The following is a 19,635-nucleotide window of genomic DNA, read 5'->3' on the forward strand; positions in this document are numbered from 1 at the left end:
TTTTAACACTTCAACCTACTATATTATTACGCCATGCTACGACCTTGGTTAACTACTATTTGTATTGCTGTTCATGTTTCGGTTTGGCGCGGCGCATCGCGGTGGTTGGCAGGGATCACCCGTGGCATTAGGGAATCAGGCGTCGGCGTCCTACTACAGTTTCCATATTAGATGGTTTTATTCTTTTCTGTGCAAAAAAAACCATGGTCCCATTTCGGCTTATTGAACATTCGGCGCATACAGAGCATGGCATCCTTGGGCATATTGATTGAATGTTGCATAAGAAATGCAGCAATAGCTGCGAGGCATTTTCATGTTCCTTTCCCATTTCAATGTTTTCTTTTTTTACTTTTTCTTACTTTTTCAATGCCCGGTCCCATCTCCCCCGACCGGTCCATCCGGGGGAGATGGGCCAATATTCTTTTTCACTCATGTGTGTTTTTCAGACAATGTTGGGTAGACCGAGACGCACCACACCCACCACATCAAAAGGGACCTACCCCTAGAAATAGTGGTGCGTCTCGGTCTACCCAAGAGAGATGGGCCAATTTCTTTTCACTCTCATGTTTATTTAGACAACGTTGGTAGACCGAGACGCACCACACCATCCAGATCCAAAAGGGACGTACCCCTTAAATTTTCATGATCAGTGGTGCGTCTCGGTCTACCAACACACAAATATCCATTTCTGAAATTTCATGCATTTTACACTTCATTTCCGTTCCATCCACTCAATATCTCTCCGTAGAACTGCAGTAGTAGTAGTAGTAGTAGTGGTGGTGGTGGTGGTACTGATTTCTCCTCTTTTCACCCTTCTGGTTCCGTAGTATCCGGGCAATACCGCACTACGGGATTTACTCGCAGAAAAGTCGGCTGTAAGCAGAATCCTTCATTTCCTCCTTCCTTCTCTTGTCCCGGAGGTTAGTAATACTACGTACTAGGTTGGGCCTGCTTAGTATATAATTCGGATGGTGTAATACGTATCAGAGGATTCGGGGTGGAATAAGGCAGGCTAAGGATGATCAATATTATAGAGCGATTTTGTCTGGTGTTTTAATATTACAATTTATGAATCGCAAGCTGTCTAGTAAACACATTGCTCGATGAATGCATCAATGAATTGATTGATTGATTGATTGATTGATCGATCCCTGACCTGACTATCTATATCGCGCTTCATCGCACAGGAAAGTAAACGAGATCAAAGTCGAGCAAGAGTAATTGTAGATGTACATGTACAGAAGACCAGGGGGGTAAGTTTAAGGAACGCGAAATAATATAACGTTAGCTAGTATAAGATAAAAGAATAGTTACACATGATGGGTTTTATCAGATAACGAAGAGAAGGAACACCCACACCGTACAACGGCGCTGTCGGGTTTCTCGTGATATCGTTCGTTACCGCAGACTAGCTGACTGGGAGGTCATTTCAGGTCGTTGGTAGAGGTACAATAGGGAAGAGAGATGAGAAAATGTTTAGAGGAACTTCTTGGGCATGTTCGCACGGCGACGCTTGTAGATGATGTAAGCCACGGCAAGAAGACCCTGGAAGGCGATGATCATGCAGATGAAGAAACCCATGCGCGGGGCGGAGGAGGTGATGACTGTAAGTGAGCGTGTTAGTTGCTATCCGTATGGAGTGAAAAAAGAAAAGGGGGAATGCTCACCTCCCAAGAGGTTCTCGGTCAAGCTGAGGTGAGACGAGCGCAAGGTTTCCTGAAGCTGGTTGAAGCGGCCATGGTAGTCCTTGCCCTCCAGGTCACGCTGGATGGTCTGCAGCATCTGTTCCATTTTCTGGAGTCTGGCGTCGAGGCTGGCGATCTGGTCCTTGCTGGCGAGCTTCTGGAGCAGCTCGACTTGGCGGTTGGCGGCCTTGGTGTCTTGGCTTCCGAGTTCACGAAGGATGTTGTCGGTGGCTTGGTTGATGCCCTGAACGCGGTTGCTCAGGTCGGCATACTGCTGCTCGAAGTCAGTGTTGACAGGGGGTGCCTGCTGCTGTTGTTGAGGAACGGCCTGTTGCTGAGCGGCAATGGGCTGCTGGTTGGTGTTCTGCTGCTGGACGGGCACAGTGCTGCCTGATCCAGACTCGGCGGATTGGAGAACGAACTTGAAGACTTCGAAGGAGTCGGGGTTCTCGGGGGTTGCGGCGGTAAGACCAAAGACGTTGCCGGTAGGGAGAGCGACCTGCTTGGGTTAGGAGGTTGATGCTAATGGAGGTGTGACTTGGATGGACGCACCTTGTCGGTGGAAAAGCACAGCTTGTCGTCGACAGTAACCTCGAAGACGGCTTTGGTGTGCTTTAGGCGGACGGTGGAGGGCCGACCAAGGTTGCGGTAAGGGTAGTCGCAGTGACCAAAGGCCAAGCTATCAACGCTTCTGTGGCTCTTGTAGTCTGTAGTGCCATCGTTGAGGAACCCGCGCACACTGCCACCCTGGTGAACAGTTAGCATTGGCCATCAGACGGTAGCTTCTGACTTACCCTTCCGCCATGACTGTCAATCACCAGAGCAAAACCGTCAAATTGGTTGACGGTATAGATGCTGGAAGTGCCGATTCTGTCTTTGCCGTCCTTGGCATACCAGAGCTGGAGGTTACCTCCACCCCTTTCGGGACCAGTCGCTCGGAATTGGAACTCTGCAGTCCATTCCGATTGCGATACACTATAAATTGGGTCAATATCACTAGACAAATAGCAGACGCCGACAGGACTCACGGGGTCTGGGACCAAGCAAATCCCCTTGTGTTGCCAGGGTAAGGCGGTGTCAGGATAATCTTGTTAGAAAGCTACGAAGCAGTTAGTACACAATGGCTTCGAGCTTCGTGATGGGAGTGATCAGCATACAATGTCGGGATTGTGCGATTCTCCTCCAGTCTGCCACCCAGAAATAGCACCGCCATCTGTTGATAACCTGGGAGGCATTAGTATATCAGGAATTGACTCCGGTGAGACCGGTTGCAACAGTGACACTTACGTCTGGCCGAAGCCAAAGCTGGAACTTTCAATCACCGATTGAGCTGCGGCGGCAGCAGCCAAAGAAAGAAGAGAAGCAGGGATCTTCATGATGTCTATGCAATCGGAGGCTCGTCACGCAAACAAGTTATGCAGGTACTAAAGGTTCAACAAACAACAATGAGGGGAAAGGCTAAGTATGTATCCAAAGCACGGCAGAAGCAGTCAATGGGCAAGAAATAGAGAGGGATTGACAGTGGGAGAGCCAGATAAGAAGCAGAAGCAAAAGCAGAAGCAAGGTGAAGCTCCGAGTAAGCTTGGTGTATCTTGTTACTGGTCCGACGACGATCTCCGGTTCAACAAGGCGGAGACAACGCGCGAGGTGGTCCACCCAACCACAATGGCGATCACGCAGAAACGGATTTCCCTGGCAATAGAGGTAGTTGCGGGGGAGAAGTCGACCAGATGACGAATTTCCAAGCTAGAGAGAACGACCGAGTGACGGACTCCTACGTCCGAAGCCAAGTCCATTGCCGCAGCAAATCGTAACCAGAAGATCTGCCGGGAAATGCAGGGGACAGATTGGCCTTTCTGCTTCACCGTCCCCTGTCGCGGTCACGTGCTCCCCGCCCCGGATGGGTTCCATGGGCCTAGCATTCTTGTCATTGTTCCTCTCCCTCCCCAGAACTGGCACAACTTCCTCTCGCCTTTCCATGCCCCACGCTCCTTTCCTTTTCCTTCTCCGGGCGGCGCGTCAAGCGCAAGACTACCAATGACCGATCTATACCCTTCTTTGGCGCAGTGCGCCATCGTTGCAACTGCTTTCAAAATCCTTTTGTTCCCCGCATAGTACGTTGGTCCGCAAATGGTCTAGAACAGCACCGCGAGGTTGCAGAACTCACAGCTGAATTGTGGCTGGAACGTGCAGCAAATCCACCGACTTTGAGGTTCATCGAAACTGGCTTGCGATTACACACTCGTTGCCCGTCAAGGAATGGTACTACGAGGTACGTACCCGCCAGCGCATACCGCTTCAAGGGTGATTCATACTAAGTTGCGGATTTACGATTAGAAAACGTCGGAATGGACGCTCGACTACCCTCCCTTTTTCGCGGCATTCGAATGGGTACTCTCCCAGGCAGCACGTTATGCAGACCCTGCGATGTTGATTGTCAATAACCTCAATCATGATTCATGGCAAACAATCTACTTCCAGAGGGCCACGGTTATCGTCACGGAGCTGGTTCTGCTCTTCGCTTTGAGCAGGTATTTCGTCCATAATATATACTGCGTCGTTTGACTCGCTGATTCAGGAACGGCTAGATTTGTCAAGTCGGTATCGCAACAAAACAAACACCTTGCGCACATCGCCAGCCTGTCCATCTTCTTGTCCCCCGGTCTGCTTATCATCGACCACATTCACTTTCAGTATAACGGATTTCTTTACGGCATCTTGATTCTGTCAATCGCTCTGGCGCGGAAGCAGTCGACTCTTCTCTACAGTGGGATTAGCTTTGCTGTTTTGCTATGTCTGAAGCACATCTATCTATACCTCGCCTTGGCATACTTCGTCTACTTGCTGCGGGTCTACTGTCTGGACCCCAAGTCGATTTTCCGCCCGCGTTTCTTCAACATCATCAAGCTCGGAGTGTGCGTGGTTGGCGTGTTTGCCTTGGCTTTCGGACCGTTCGCCTCCTGGGGTCAACTGCTTCAATTGAAGGACAGGCTCTTCCCCTTCTCTAGAGGGTTGTGCCATGCGTACTGGGCACCCAACGTTTGGGCAATGTACTCATTCACTGATCGCATCTTGATCCAGCGTAGGTTCAACCATCACAACCCCATGCTTTCGTCCAGACGAACTAATTAGTGCAGTTGCTCCGCGGTTGGGTCTTCCAGTCAATCAGGACGCTCTGGTCAGTGTCACCCGTGGTCTCGTCGGAGACACGTCTTTCGCTGTGCTTCCTGAAGTCACCAAGGAGCACACGTTTATCTTGACTTTCTTGTTCCAGTTGGTAAGTGTTTTTATCCGGTTTGATTCCGCGCAACACCGCTAACGGTCGCTAGCTCCCGTTGATCAAGCTCTGGCGCAACCCTGAATGGGAGACTTTTGTCGGCGCCATCACCCTGTGCGGATATGCATCATTCCTGTTCGGCTGGCACGTCCATGAGAAAGCGGTACTTCTGATCATCATCCCGTTCAGCCTCATCGCGCTCAAAGACCGACGCTACTTTAGCGCGTTCCGCCCCCTGGCTGTCGCCGGACACGTTTCTTTGTTCCCCTTACTCTTTACTGCCGCCGAATTCCCGATTAAAACGGTCTACACAGTCCTGTGGCTCGTGCTGTTCCTCTACGTATTTGATCAGGTGGCACCTGTCTCCGAGCGGCGCCGGATCTTCGTCGCCGATCGCTTCTCCCTGCTGTACCTGACTATTGCCATCCCACTGATCATCTACTGCTCCATCCTGCACCAGGTCATTTTCGGACTGGAGCGGTTGCAATTCCTGCCCCTGATGTTCATGAGCAGTTACTCTGCCGTTGGAGTCGTGGGTAGCTGGATTGGATTTATGGTAGTTTACTTTACAGCATGAGAGAGAGCAAACTGTATAGATATAGATACCAAAAAGTGCTGAAAATTCAATACCATAATAAATAATATTCACACATAGTTGGATAAAGAACCATGATGTAATCCACCGCCCGCGCCACAACCAGCCGCACCACAGACACAACACGCACACACACACCGCCCCAACTCATCAGACGAGGTGCGCGCCAGTTTGCTCAGTTTGGCTCATCCACGTGCAACCCATCGCCCGAACTCGGACCCACTTGATCAGCCAGTTTTGCAAAGTTTATCATCAGCCATCAGTCCCAATGTAGTTTAGCGCGCATCGGGATCGTTCCCATGGATTGTCACACTGCAGATGAGACTTCCGTTGCTTTCTTCTTCTTTTATCACTTCATGCTTTGTTTCATGCACAATGTGAGTGAGTTAAGTATTGGGTGCTATTTGGGGATATAATTAGTTGATAGATTTCTTTCATGGGTGGAGAGGTTGGATATGCCTTGCGTTGTTGTGGGGAATGTAGTTTGTTTTGGGTAAGTACTTACTAGTATATATCTGGGTGGGTGATAGGTCAGATTGGGGTTACTATGGGGGTAAGAGTAAGTACGAACTTAACACATAGGAAAGAGTTTAGGGTGATGTTTCACCTACTATGGGTTTGTTTAGGTGGCTTTAGGTTTATGTCTTACATGTAGACTGTTTCTAGAATGTGGTGGGTGCTTGATTGATGTTCTTAATGACGGGGAGAGTTTGCATAATCTCTATTTTCCGGTTCTTGTATGAAAGGCTTTGTCTGAACGACAGTTTCCGATTACAATAGAAGAGAGTAGTGATATATTTAGAGTAGTTTATGGCAGGAAACAAGCTTCTACATGCAAGTGATAAAGGAAAGTACCGTTTTTGTTGTTGTGGATTGTTGAATACGGTGGGTGGTGCTGATGTACCCTATAGTTAGCCAATAATGTAACTTGATCGCGATCATAGTATTGGACGAAATGAAAAGATCAGTCTCTATATTATTTTGAGGCGAGTATAAGAGTCTAGATTATAAAACAGAATTAGTTAGTTAGTAGTAATGGTGGACGTCTGTAGTCGAGATAACTACAGTTTGAGGGTAGTCTTTCAATGTATGACCTAGCGGAGAGCAAGAATTTCACGCGACACATACTAAAGCTAGCTTGTTCTAGATTTGGCTGTCTAAGTATCTGTTGTATACCAAAGTATCAGATCGGCGGAGCTTCTGCTAATTGTTATGTATACTGCTAAGAAGCCTGGGCTACTTTTGCTCGCTATGGAGTCTGAGTCCGTGTAATTTCATTGATACCGAGTTGCGCCGATTGTCTGTACCAGATACATAAAGAGCAGGCTATACTCTTTAGTAGATATTGATTAGCAGCTGGCAAGCTGGTACCATGCACACATGATAAGCTGATCAAGCATGCAAAGTGATACTATAGCCGACTATAATCCGGTAGCAGCAAAGATCTCAGCCAAGATAGTTCGGGAGATGCAAATAAAGGGATTATAAAATGCATACCTGCTTCTACTGAGTCAGAACGAGGTGGGTGCGAGAATGGGCAAGCTCCGAGCATTGAATGGATACTAGGTCAAGTACCCGGGTGAAACTACACGTGAACTGTCAAGTCGAACTATGACACAAACAGAACAGACAGCTTGCTACGACAATAATAGTAGCACTGAAATACCAAAAACCCCAAGTATATGATTGTAGTAAGTCAGAAAGGTATGTAAATCTGGATGTGGCTGCAAATCTACTGGCTTGTTGATCTCGAGTCGCAAGGCCAGTGAGATCGTCCCCGCAGACGGGTCAGGCCGTGATCAGATAGAGCCAGGTAAACGGAATAGAATCAGTGCAGGCAATACCATATTTATCTCAGAATAATCTCCGGGAAATGACGAGTCGAATGAGTGCAAAAACATGGGGTTAATGGGGGAAAGAGAGGGACGAGCAGACAGGAAAAGGGCACTGGGGGGCAAAGACGGGGAGTGGGAGAGGGTTAAGGGAAGGAGAAGCAGCCCGAAGCGGTATAGCGGCAGCGAATCCCTACCGAGCGTCCGCCCGACGTCTTGTCCGTTCTGTTCTCCTCCTCTCGGCCAATCACCGTGCCCGGTGCCTCGGCGGCCCTCCCACCACTTGCCGCAATGATCCTCATGGGGCCCGGTTCTGCCGTCGCTCTTTTGCGGCGACCGCTTCTCTCCTTTCTGCCTTCTCCTCCTCTTCTCTTTCTTCTCTTCGCCTTCTCTCTCAGTGCCTCTTCTTCACTGCTGCCATCCCTCACGCCTCGCGCATCTTCCCCGCACGCAGCCCCGTCTCCCTGGGATATTATACCCGCATCTAGATCTCGACTCCACTTTCGACTGAGCTTGCGGCTCCACGCTTCCCTCGTCTCGTGTCTTGGTCGCCCCGGGTCCGCGAAACTGGTGTGAAGCGCGATTGAATACGCGTCGTGTGAGTAAATCCGCGATCTACACTCCCATCCAGACCTCGCATGTTCGTTGCCGACTGCCCAGGCTTGCAGATGCGCCATGGGATCGCCTTTTATGGATCCCAAGGATCTCTCCGCGCGCAGGCATTTCGCATCGAACCCACGTCTCAAAGCACAATGAGTCTTTTACGTGCTTTGGGTTCTTTTTGCACCGCGCATTGCTCTTTATCTTCTGGATTCTTTGTCCTTTGTCTCTGTCATACGTATAACTAACTATTGTTTGCGCTTTCTAGTCACATCCATGCTTTCCACCATCCCGAGCAGTCTATGATCGATCGTATTATAACTAATATTCCTTGAAGGACCATGGTATGTCGTGAAAATATTCCACAATGCGCTGGCTATGAAACGGAATGGATGGCAGGAAGAAAATTGCAACGAGACTGACTTAGCTGTTTAGGTATTGTTCAAGCGGAAACCGGTCCAGTACCTTCCTCGACCGGTCATTGAAGATGACAGCTCCGAGGCATGCATACCCCTCAACTTTCGATCGACGTACCTGCTGACATTAGATTGCAGGTCTGGGTTATCCCGGAGACCAACGAAGTTTTCGTCAACTATGAACCGTATCTGCAGAGAATGGATTTCTACAAGCAGCGGAGGTTCATTTGCGAGATAACAGGCCACTCGGGCCTGACGTTTTTCGAGGCTCTTCGAAGCGAAGTATGCGAGAGACTTATTCGCGCATTCTTGTTCCCAGACGCTAACGTCCTGTTAGATGGAGGAATCGCGCGAAGTTAACAGCGCATTCCCCGATGCCCTCAAAGAACCCATTTTGCGCCGACTTCAGTTCTCCACAGTATCGCGGGTCGATAACCTTGGTATGTACATAGATGGTCGATATCATGGACATCTTAAGTGGAAGCTAACATGCGCATTTTAGTGGATGAAGTTTACGAGGTAATTACGTGGTTTGGAATATATTTGCCGATTTGCATGTCGCTAACTAGTATTAGGAGTTTAAGCAGGATTTTTACCCAGGAGAACCCGTCCTGATTTTACTAGATGATAATACTCGTCTTCACGGCACAATCCGAGACAAAGTCAATTTTCCGGACCAGCTCAACCCCGATGGAACACTTAAAAGGCCGGCCTATTCCACGTATCTCGTCAAAGTTACGGATCGTCCGAATGAAGAGGCGCTACTGGACCAGGAGCACATCACTCGCGACCGGAAGACATTCACCAAGCAAATGCTGCGTGCGTTCATCAAAAATAACGTAACTCGAGAATCGTGGAATGGTGCACCGTGGCTGGTGAAACCTTCTATTGCAGAGGAGTTTAGAATTCCGACTGAAGTACCAAAGCACCTGCAGTACGGGGCAAAGGTTGCAGAAAAGAAGGCGATGAAAAAAGCGGACCAGGAAGGCTTCTTTGGCTTTTTCGCATCACAGCAATTACCCGAGTTGAAGCCCGCGGTAAAGGGACAGAAAGGCAAGCCTTCCCATCAGGATATGGCCCGGAACAAAGAAGCACAGTTCCTCGAATACCAACGCTCACTTAATGGCAACCCGACTTTTGTTGTCGCCAATAAGCCCACAAACGGAGCAGCCCGATCCACCAAAACCCAGGAGACGGAAAAGAAGCCACAGCCTGCCCCTGCGGTTGTCGTCAAAGCCGAGCCTCCCAAGGAGCCATCTCCTCCCCCGATCAAGTACCCTATCGAAGATCTCGATATTGCCCCAGACCGCGAAAAGAAGAAGCAACGCCCGGAATTGAAGTTCTTAACCGTGGACGAGACCGATGATCCCGAGGATGCCGATCTCCTGCATGATGATATTGACTTGGAATCAGTCGGGCGTCTTCTGGAAACGTGGAACACTCTTAACGTCTATTGCGAAGTCTTCCAGCTCGATTCTTTCACTTTCGATGATTTCGTCCAGGCTATGCGGTTTTCATCCGAGGACGTGGACTGCGAGCTATTCGTGGAGATGCACTGCGCCGTCCTGAAGAAGTTGGTCAATGCGGAGAAGGATGACAATGGCGCTGTCCAGATATCTCTACCGGAACTTCCAGACGAAGAAGAGGACGAATCTGAGGAGGAAGACGAGGAAGAGGAGGACGAACCGACACCCGAACCTGAGCCAGTGGTTACGAGAATGACCACTCGGAGTAGCCTGGCGAAGGCTGAAGCAGAGAATCTGAAAGCGCAGGCGGATCGGGATCGTTCGAGCTCCGTGGAGGTCAAGATCCATCGCGCTGCAGAGATGTTTGGGGAGTACGGCTGGATCGATCGCCTGCGGAAGCGTGATTTCCGAAACGGGGGTTGGGAAATGGTGATGATCGGACTCCTGCACCAGTTGTCCGCCCGTCCACGGATGGAGAAGGTGTGCAATGAGATTCTGAAGCACCTAGCTCCATTGGATGCGGAACCCACCCAGGAGACTGCGCAAGCTCAGTACTCTACACTGGATGTGAACCTGCGCGTCCAGGCTCTCCAGATCATCTGCATGCTCAGCCTAGAGACTAAAGCCATCCGCAACTATCTGGAGGAGTGCAGTAACCAGATGACCGAGTTCCGCAAGGAGAAGATCGAGTACCAGAAGGCGCGCAAGGCAGCGTATGTATACCTTGTTGAGCTGATTCCGTTTGCACAAAAGCTTTTGCGACAGACCGGCTAACTTTATTATGATCACAGTCTTGAAGAACTCCGCCGGTTACATCAGGAGCGCAAAGCTCTGCAGCCCGAGCCGGAAAAGTCACCCAGCCCAGCACCTGAATTGGAAGCCCTGGAAGACTCCAAAATGACCGGTGTGGATGGCGATTCGGAAGCTGTGGATTCGGATGAGGAAGAAGTTCCTCAGCGGACGCTTCGTGGAGGCATAGACCGGGCGCTTGAACGCAAGCGCAAGCAGGAGGAAGAACGCGAGAGAAAAGAACAACTCGCCAAGCAACCCAAGGGCTCCAAGCAGTTCCAACGAGTGCTCAAGAAGATTGAGGACCAAAAGGCCAACATCCAGAAGCTGGAAGATAAGATCAATGTCGTCGATAATGATCTAAGGGAAGCCGACTGCCCGCGGACCAGGTGTCTTGGAAAGGATCGGTTTTGCAACCGCTATTGGTGGTTCGAGCGCAACGCCATGCCATACGGTGGGATGCCCAACAGCTCAACGGCAGAAGCGCAGTACGCCAACGGTCGCCTATGGGTTCAAGGACCCGATGAGATGGAGCGTGTGGGATTCATCGACGTCTCAGATGATCTGAGGAAACAATACCAGAAGGACTTCCAGACTACCCCCGCGGAGCGCAAGAAGACCGAGGAAGGACATACCAGACTCACCAATGCCACCGAATGGGGCTACTACGAGGACCCAGAGTCGATCGACGCACTTCTCGACTGGCTTGATTCGCGAGGCCACCGCGAGTCCAAACTCCGCAAGGAATTGCTGCTGCAGCGTGATAATATCGTGAAGTACATGAAACACCGCAAAGAGTACCTAGAGCCGACGTCCGACGAGGAGGAGTCGGAGGATGTCCCGGCCAAGCGCATGATAACGCGGAACAAGACGTATGTGGATGATAATAAGCATCGCTGCATGCGTTGGCGCAATACCACGGCATTGTCGGACAATGGTCATCTTCATGTGGATGCTTCACGGCCGACGAAGCGGGCGAAGAGGATGACGGATGAGCCCAAAGAAATCAAGGCGACCAACCGTCAAGGCAAACCGCTTACACGACAGGGCACCAGATACAACTTTTAAAGCAGCCCATCGAGGCTTCTTTTTCATTTTGGTTTTTGGACATACAGGTGTTTCTGGGGGTTGAACTACATGCATTGCTGAGGATACTTGGAGTCGTCAGCAACCCAAAAAAGGTTAGTATATCGATAGAATTGCATGAGCGACGCGACCATGATGCTTTTGATTTCCCGCATATATTTCCATTCTATGTTATACTTGAGTTCGTGATAGACGGGAAAGGGGAGTGTTGCTGGGCTGCGGAGGATGAGATTTACAAGGCATTGCCAAGTATATATATAACTGTTCGAAAGGAAAGAGAACTGCCTGCCCCTGACTCGCGGGGATTGTACATTATCTTCCGAGAAGATGAATAGAGGGGATACTGGTATAGTTGATCTAAGTATTAAGTGGTGGAGTTAGCTATCTTTATCTCCGGATGAGTAACGCCGCGGCTGCGGTTGGCCGTCCAAATCCGGAAAAATACGACCGCCCGCCACTCGGAAGCCGAGGTGTTATGTGACGGTATTCAGCTGACTGGGCAGTGGCAGCGGCTGGTATCGGCACGTCAGCCTGTAACGTCATCCCCGGCGATTCTGAGTTTCCGCTCTTCAGGCCGCCCGACGGAGTGCCACCATGACGATGCTTTATCATCCTACGCCTGGTGTCTGGGGCGTTGCTCGCTATTAGGCCTTTCTTTTGTTATCTTTGACTCCCCTCTTGTTGAACCCATCTCCGGCGTGAGAAGATATCCTTTTGACTATTCACCCCGCGGCATCCTATCTCCATGGCCCCGATCCTCCGCTAGTCCGCGACAGACCTTGCTGCAGTCTCCTCAGATCACCCCCCGAAGAAGCACCGGGTCTCGTGCCAGTCTTGTGCTCATGTCGGCTGTCATTTCGGACCATGCTCAGCCTGACTCCTCTACTACCGGATCCGACCCCTCACAGTTTCGTCCTACATCCCCATCCTTAAACAATCCGCAATCGTTCTCTCCTCAGATGGAGCAGGTCGCACAGTCGAGACCGGCCCGAGGCTCGACACCAGGCGATGCAACTGATCGCCTAGCCGTGGGTACGGCGCAGACGACCACCGTCGACGATGCCTCCACCCCGCGTCCGTCGCAAAAGAGCCGTGGCGCTACGCAAGAAGTCAACAAGCGGAGCGTGGACTACTTATTACGAAGTGGAGTGGCGGGGGGTTTGGCGGGATGTGCGGTGAGTTTTGCTTCTGCAGGAACGCAGAGGATCGGAATGCGAACCGGACGTGATGGACTAATTTGTGTCACCTAGGCCAAAACTGTTGTCGCTCCTCTCGACCGCGTCAAGATCCTGTTTCAAGCGTCCAATCCACAATTCGCCAAGTATTCCGGTAGCTGGTTTGGCTTGATATCCGCTGTTCGTGACATCAGGCGCCATGAGGGCCCCAGAGGTCTCTTCAAGGGCCATTCGGCGACATTACTCCGCATTTTCCCCTATGCCGCTATCAAGTTTCTCGCCTACGAGCAGATCCGAGCAGTGGTGATTCCGTCGCGCGACAAGGAAACGCCGCTGCGCCGACTCGTCTCTGGAAGCATGGCCGGCATGACTTCTGTCTTCTTTACGTATCCGTTAGAGCTTATTCGAGTACGCTTAGCATTCGAGACGAAACGCACGTCTCGCTCGTCGTTCCGCGATATCATTCGACAGATTTACAACGAGCGGGTCACTATGCCATCATCGACGGGGGCATCAGTAAAAGAAGCCCCAGTGACCGCCACTGCAGAAAGTGTCTCAGCGACGGTGAACAAAGTTGTTCCTCGTTCTGGACTAGCCAACTTCTACCGTGGATTCGGCCCGACTCTCATGGGAATGCTTCCCTACGCCGGAATATCCTTCCTCACCCACGACACCGTCGGCGACTGGCTGAAATCGCCGACGCTATCCCCCTACACCACGATACCTGAATTCGAAGAAACCGGACACCCGAAGAAACATCATCGGCAGCAACTAACCGCCGCTGCGGAGCTTTTCTCCGGAGCGATCGCTGGTGTTGTATCGCAGACTTCCTCGTACCCGTTCGAAGTGATGCGACGACGCATGCAAGTCGGCGGCGTCGTCGGCGATGGCCACCGACTCGGCATTGTCGAGACCGCCCGCACGATATTTCTCGAGCGGGGCTTCCGTGGCTTCTGGGTTGGGCTGACGATCGGATACCTCAAGGTGATTCCGATGACGGCCACCGGATTCTTCGTTTATGATCGGTTGAAGGGAAGACTTGGCATTTAAGATCCAAACTAAACCACTGTCGATCTGCAGAATTTGTCTTCATTTTCTTTTTCTTTGTCTAGATATATACCGAGTTGGCGTCGTTGGATTCGATACCTGCACCTGCATTTGTTCATACCCAAATTATCGCATGTACGAGAGCCTGGTCTGGGCTCGGCTTCCATGGGAACGGATGACGGAATATTGTATATACATATACACTTTAGAATGGCTAGCGCTGCGCACTATCTCAGTGAGAGCTGATAGTTGCGATCAGTTGATAGTTGGAGCGATCTACATCTCATCGCGATCATATGCAATTATATAAAGAGAACCGTTATATCATCCAGCCAAGAGTTACTCCTCATTAGGTTCATCATCACTTCTTCTGTACCTAGTATCATCCTCGTACATCACAGATTATGAATCGTCAATCTACAACCTATAGAGGGGAGTGGTACATCGAAGTATCTAGATCCTGGAGGAGGTGAAGGAAGTCCGAAAATCCACCCCTCCGATTGGCCACCCACGGCGGCGCACAGACCACCCAAAAAAAGTTCCCGTTCGATGAACTTCTCTGCAATCATCTCCAAATCCAATACTTCTGTTTTTCTCGTTTCTCCCCTCACATACACAATATACAAGATACGAATACATCTAGCATAATGACCACCCGCAAGCGCAACGATTTCCTTGACATCGTCGAAAGCGACGCCGAATCCGGCAACGACGACCGCGGCTACGACTCCGAAGCAGCGGAGCAAGAAAAGAGCAAAGGCCGGGCCGTGAAGCGGAGGCGCACGCAACCAGTGCCGTCCACGAGCGATCTCCACGGCTTGAACGATGGTTCGGAGGATGAAGATTCTGATAACGGGGTTGGGTTGAGAGACAGTGAGGATGAGAGGGTGGTTATGAAGGGGAGGAGCAAGAAGAGCAAGAAACAGGCTGCTGCTGCTGGATCGGAGGATGAGGATGATGAGGGGGAGGAGGAGATGAGTGACAATGACGAAGACCACTACCTGGACGCCAGAACGGAAACAACAGAAGAATCCTCCTCCAAGAAATCAACAAGCAAGAAACCCCTCGACAAAGCCAAGAAGGCGCCCAAGAAGAACAAAACGGGGGTGATTTACTTCTCCTCTCTGCCTCCGTACCTGAAACCGTTTGCGCTCAAGAATCTCCTCGAGACGCGGTCGTTCGGGCCGATTACGAGGGTGTTCTTGTCGCCTGAAGTCCGCCCTGCTAGTGCGCCTCGTCGGAGATCTAATAAGCGGAAGACGTACTCGGATGGATGGGTTGAGTTTGCGTCGAAGAAGACGGCGAAGATTTGTGCGGAGACGCTGAATGCGACGATTATTGGGGGTAAGAAGGGCGGGTGGTATCATGATGATGTGTGGAATATGAAGTATTTGAAGGGGTTCCGGTGGGCGGATCTGATGGAGCAGGTGCAGAGGGAGAGGTCGGAGAGGGAGGCGAGGAAGAGGGTGGAGGATTCGAGGGCTAGGAAGGAGGATAAGGTGTTCTTGGAGGGGTATGAGAAGGGCAAGGTTATTGAGGGGATTCAGAAGAAGAATGAGGAGAAGGGGAAGAAGAAGAAGGATAGCGCGAAGGATGTTAGGATGGTGTTTAAGCAGAGTGAGGTTAAGTTGGGGAGGGATAAGAGTGTGGAGGATCCGGGGAAGTTGGGAGATGATACGACGAGGGTGTTGGGGAAGATTTTCTGATCTACTACTATTCTCGTTTATGTAGTCTAGGTTTCCTTTTCTTGGTTAATAGATATCCCTATTGTCTTGTTCATTGGTCTATGGATATGTGGTATATGCTAGTAATAAATATGGATCTTTGCTCCTTGGCTGCCTATACAGAAGGGGGGTTTCCATGCGGTCTTCCTATCTTTATACCTTAGATTGAGAATGCTCCTCATGACCATGTCAGAGCATAAAGATACCCTGCCTACAACCCTAGCTTACCCTCCCGATAGCAGTAGCGTCCGCAAAGTCTAGATAAAATTTAGCCCAACTTGACATTGAACGAAGCTGTAATCAACGATACAACACACCGACAATGGATGTTCCATTTTGATCAAGACCTGCTACTTTAATACTGCGGTTTCTGTATGAAGATACTTGCGTATGAAAGCAACGTCTTTACATACTCTCTGGAGAATCTGCTGTGGCCAATATAGCTGAAGCCATGCTGTGCTGTACCATCAGTTCCTTGAGCCGTGATTTTATTTGGGTAGCATTGATCGTGTCATATATCAACCGAGAAAGAATGTGCTTTTGAAAGAATTCGATTGAGACCAGGTGATTTCTGTGAGACGCCAGCTGATCAGGACTCAGGTGGGAAGCGTCCAAGGCGTCATAGAGTAGTAGCCAAGATATCCATTAGAATATATATTCCGAGTATTGAAAGAAGGCGTTGCTGCCATAAGCAGATTAAAGAAGACCTACAACCACTATACTTATAGTGAAGTCCCAGAGGTTCTGTCCTGCAGATAATGTGCCTCATCACAAACCACCAAATCAAAACAACCACCCAATATTAAGGAAAGTTAGAGATTGTGTGTATATCGGAACCACAGCCAACTTGTAACCAGGCTCAATTCTCTCCAGCTACGCTGGTTGACAATCATCTGTCCATCCTTGTTGGGCATCCATAATCTCGACCGAAGCTGTTTCCACCAGCGTGTGTACTGGCGCCTTTCAATTGCAGAATACTCAACAAAGACCATGCGGTGCTGGGAGGGGGGAATGTCATCACCACTCCGGATCCGTAAAGAACAGAATGCTAATTGCTGTAAAGTCTCGGTAGGTTTTTGAGGATTCTGGTCCACTCATGCTTCCGCTTCGCATGCGATTGGCGGCCTATCACGCGTGATCCAATCGCGAAATCCCAGTCTTTGATCTTGATTGTTCAGAGTTCTGAAATATGTACGGCCCTGCTGTAGAGCCCAGTGAGTAATAAAAGTGACTTTGAGGGGATAACAGCCAGGGGGGGCTGGGTAGGTTCTGATTGTGTACAGCTACATATTGTCCGAGTTGTATTTATAAACCAGATGGTACTATCGGGTGCTTTATCCAGAGTGCTGGAGCACAAAGCAGGGAATATATCCAGACTCTTGGACTAGCCCAGTAGTATTTTCAGTGAATTCCTTATATTCTTCTTGCAGGTCTTGTGGATAAGAAAGGGCTTCAAATATTTTGAGTGCTGCCGAACCGCTGACGGCAACTTGATTCTGCGCTTGGTAGAGATTTCCTCCGGTTGCAGCAGTTTTTGCTTCGATTATAAGGAAGGGAAATCGAAGCCCGAGGGGAGTTACGTGAGGGTCACTGATAAGAGTCGAGGTCTCTTGTAAGTCTTGCAGTAATGTCTCTGCAATGACACTGCCCTTCTTGAGTAGTAGGCGACGCGCAAACGTACCCAGCTCATTCCGTCCCCAATTCGCCACCAAAACCATACCTAAACCCAGGAGCCCTTCAAAAGGTGGGCACGAAGACGGGGAACGCGGAAACGAGATCGGCAACCTCAGGAGACGTCACGTATCCGCCAAAGTCATTCTCGCTATCCGACGCGACCTCCTCCTCTACATCCGGATACTGCACACGAGCCATTAAATAGGACTTCAACGACGAGCCACAAACCACATAGCCATCATCCCTGGGCAACAAGCGCAATAGCGAATTGCAATAGGAGTGCGTTATCTAGTTCCACCGGCGACATCTGACCATGGGCTGCACCATCAACTAAATCTAGCATTTTGAGACAATCATTAACTTACTCCCATGGGTTTGTTGAATTGACTAGGAGAGCGCATCTCCACTAGTACTCCTTTCAACGCCCATACAGCTGTCCTTGTCCTGCTCACTGATGTTTCTATCATAGAAAACACCTTCGTTCGTCAGTAGGTTCTCTTGCTTAACCCAGTAAAGGAAGGAAGCCAAGTGTGCCCTTTCCAAGGTCTAGCTGGACGGGCTCGTCATGATATGCAACACCGAGATCAGTGCCTATTTGGACAGGGATCATCTTGTCGCACTGCATTGAGCCATCCCGTTTACTGGAGGAACATCGAGGATTTCCAAGGCCTTTGTGAGATTAGAAATTGGAACGAGAGCATCTGGGCTTGACAGAAGAACAGGTGACCAGTAGCTAAATTTTAGGCACGCAACGAATCGGTATTCGGTGAGCTGTTGTGTAGAGCAGCAACCAGATATGATATAAATAGTCAAATGATTCGGGGTTACTGGCATTGTCACTGAAGACTCATGATTCCATAGAGTTGATATGAGATCGGATTTGTCGGGCAAATGCTGTATTGGCCCTTGTCTAATAGGAAACAAAATCAAGCGGGATTATAGCAACACAAAGAACGAGCATTCATCTTGGGTAGAGTACTCTGAGACATCTTCTCATAGAAATGCAGTTAGCAGGACAATAAATTGGACGTCGTAAAGAGTGCACATATTACTTTCTCGTGCTTCTGTTTTGCCGCAATGGTCGTGTTGATGCCTCGAAATCCTGAGAAGTTTCATATGTGGAGGGGTCGAATATAGCATGCGGTAGCTCAACGGCATCTAATAACGCAAGCCAGTGTATAGGAAGAAAACCTGGATTATCCCTGCAGGGAGTAGGTATAATTGTGCAGGTGAAGTAGTCTATAGTGTTCCACAAGATGTCATGAACAGTCTCACAGCACATTAAAGTAATGCTATCAAACTCCTGTGGTAGAAGATGTCTCAGTCTCGTCGTTGTACTGAGCACCAGGTTTCGTGGAATTTCGCGAACTGTGAAAAATAATCTAAAAAGGTGATTGGCTCTATATTCTGTTCATTAGATCAGTGCAAATCCCACAATTTGTGACCTCCTCAGAGCTGGTTGTCCGCCCTTCATCTCCCAGACCTCTACAAATGCTGAGAGTGGACCATACCCAATCACACGCAACAACCGTACCTTTGACTTGTACAGCCCTGGCGTAGAACCCCAAAGCTCATCTGTGACACATTCGATGTTAGATGTATCGTGGGAGTCCTCGTCTCCATGTTTTGCGATTAGCCGATTGCGCGTGCTCATAAAGTGCTGCGGAGGGTTGTCATCGAGAAATGCTCAGATTCTATCTTGGGGAATAATTAGGCTTGGTTTCTGACATGCCAGTGTATTTCCACGAATCCAGATAGATGGGCGACTGGCAAAACATCGAAGCAGAGTCCATTATAGACAATTGAGTATTGCCCACGTTTTCAGCTTTTCTTGGATAACAAAGGTCATGTTGGTTGTTCAGGAATGTTCAGTAACCGATTTACTCACCAAGCTACCGGGATCAGATCAAATGAGAAGAAAATTATCATTCCTTGCAGGACCTCTGAAACATAGGACTAAGATTAGCGGCCTCTGAGGCATTCTAGAGCTCATAGATATTGGGCATCATTGAGAAATAGAGTTGCTGTTAGGAAAAGCCTGGATATCAAATTCTGAACTTAGCTCGCAGCCATGCATATAAGTGACAATTCTGATAATGATTCCCACAATAGTGATACGATCAAAAAATCCCACCCGCCAGGCCATGACAAAGAGGACTTTGAGGCCGAAAAGATGAAGGAGTATTCCATTCTTTCGTTTCAAGATTGGGTATGCCCTACCTAGCATACCATTGTCATCGCCTTAAATGTAGCAGTCTGAATCTGACTA

At 49.6% G+C, this 19,635-nt stretch overlaps 6 protein-coding genes across 6 annotated transcripts; 5 read left to right on the plus strand and 1 right to left on the minus strand.

Annotated features, from left to right (window-relative positions):
- The first annotated feature begins 26 nt into the window (after positions 1–26).
- BO79DRAFT_18784 (uncharacterized protein) lies at positions 27–632 on the plus strand. Its single transcript, XM_025680562.1, has one exon. The coding sequence runs from the start codon at positions 172–174 to the stop codon at positions 586–588; it is 417 nt and encodes a 138-aa protein (XP_025539147.1). The 5' UTR covers positions 27–171; the 3' UTR covers positions 589–632.
- Positions 633–1,156: 524 nt separating this feature from the next.
- On the minus strand, positions 1,157–3,476 carry BO79DRAFT_237946 (putative lectin family integral membrane protein). The gene is made up of 7 exons (XM_025684760.1): positions 2,973–3,476; positions 2,843–2,909; positions 2,714–2,784; positions 2,480–2,660; positions 2,238–2,432; positions 1,668–2,184; positions 1,157–1,604 (listed from the first exon to the last, which is right to left on the minus strand). Exons 1-7 carry the CDS (start codon positions 3,059–3,061, stop codon positions 1,477–1,479), a joined length of 1,248 nt encoding a protein of 415 aa, XP_025539148.1. The 5' UTR covers positions 3,062–3,476; the 3' UTR covers positions 1,157–1,476.
- Positions 3,477–3,646: 170 nt separating this feature from the next.
- On the plus strand, positions 3,647–5,587 carry BO79DRAFT_173829 (dolichyl-P-Glc:Glc1Man(9)GlcNAc(2)-PP-dolichol alpha-1,3-glucosyltransferase ALG8). Its single transcript, XM_025679700.1, has 6 exons — positions 3,647–3,799; positions 3,879–3,957; positions 4,023–4,216; positions 4,274–4,767; positions 4,823–4,962; positions 5,015–5,587. The coding sequence occupies exons 1-6, from the start codon at positions 3,723–3,725 to the stop codon at positions 5,537–5,539; spliced, it is 1,509 nt and encodes a 502-aa protein (XP_025539149.1). The 5' UTR covers positions 3,647–3,722; the 3' UTR covers positions 5,540–5,587.
- Positions 5,588–8,330: 2,743 nt separating this feature from the next.
- BO79DRAFT_228863 (DDT domain protein) lies at positions 8,331–11,728 on the plus strand (the record flags this gene model as incomplete). The annotated part of the gene is made up of 6 exons (XM_025683999.1): positions 8,331–8,333; positions 8,425–8,466; positions 8,544–8,687; positions 8,743–8,832; positions 8,981–10,584; positions 10,663–11,728. 6 exons carry the CDS (start codon positions 8,331–8,333, stop codon positions 11,726–11,728), a joined length of 2,949 nt encoding a protein of 982 aa, XP_025539150.1.
- Positions 11,729–12,372: 644 nt separating this feature from the next.
- On the plus strand, positions 12,373–14,280 carry BO79DRAFT_173835 (coenzyme A transporter). Its single transcript, XM_025679701.1, has 2 exons — positions 12,373–12,921; positions 12,997–14,280. The coding sequence occupies exons 1-2, from the start codon at positions 12,589–12,591 to the stop codon at positions 13,969–13,971; spliced, it is 1,308 nt and encodes a 435-aa protein (XP_025539151.1). The 5' UTR covers positions 12,373–12,588; the 3' UTR covers positions 13,972–14,280.
- A 285-nt stretch (positions 14,281–14,565) lies between these two features.
- BO79DRAFT_245657 (RNA-binding ATPase activator ESF2) lies at positions 14,566–15,674 on the plus strand (the record flags this gene model as incomplete). Its single annotated transcript, XM_025685482.1, has 1 exon — positions 14,566–15,674. The coding sequence occupies exon 1, from the start codon at positions 14,616–14,618 to the stop codon at positions 15,672–15,674; it is 1,059 nt and encodes a 352-aa protein (XP_025539152.1). The 5' UTR covers positions 14,566–14,615.
- Positions 15,675–19,635: the final 3,961 nt, after the last annotated feature.

This window comes from Aspergillus costaricaensis, assembly GCF_003184835.1.
Source record: "Aspergillus costaricaensis CBS 115574 unplaced genomic scaffold BO79scaffold_17, whole genome shotgun sequence".
In the NCBI taxonomy this organism is placed as follows: Eukaryota; Fungi; Ascomycota; class Eurotiomycetes; order Eurotiales; family Aspergillaceae; genus Aspergillus; species Aspergillus costaricensis.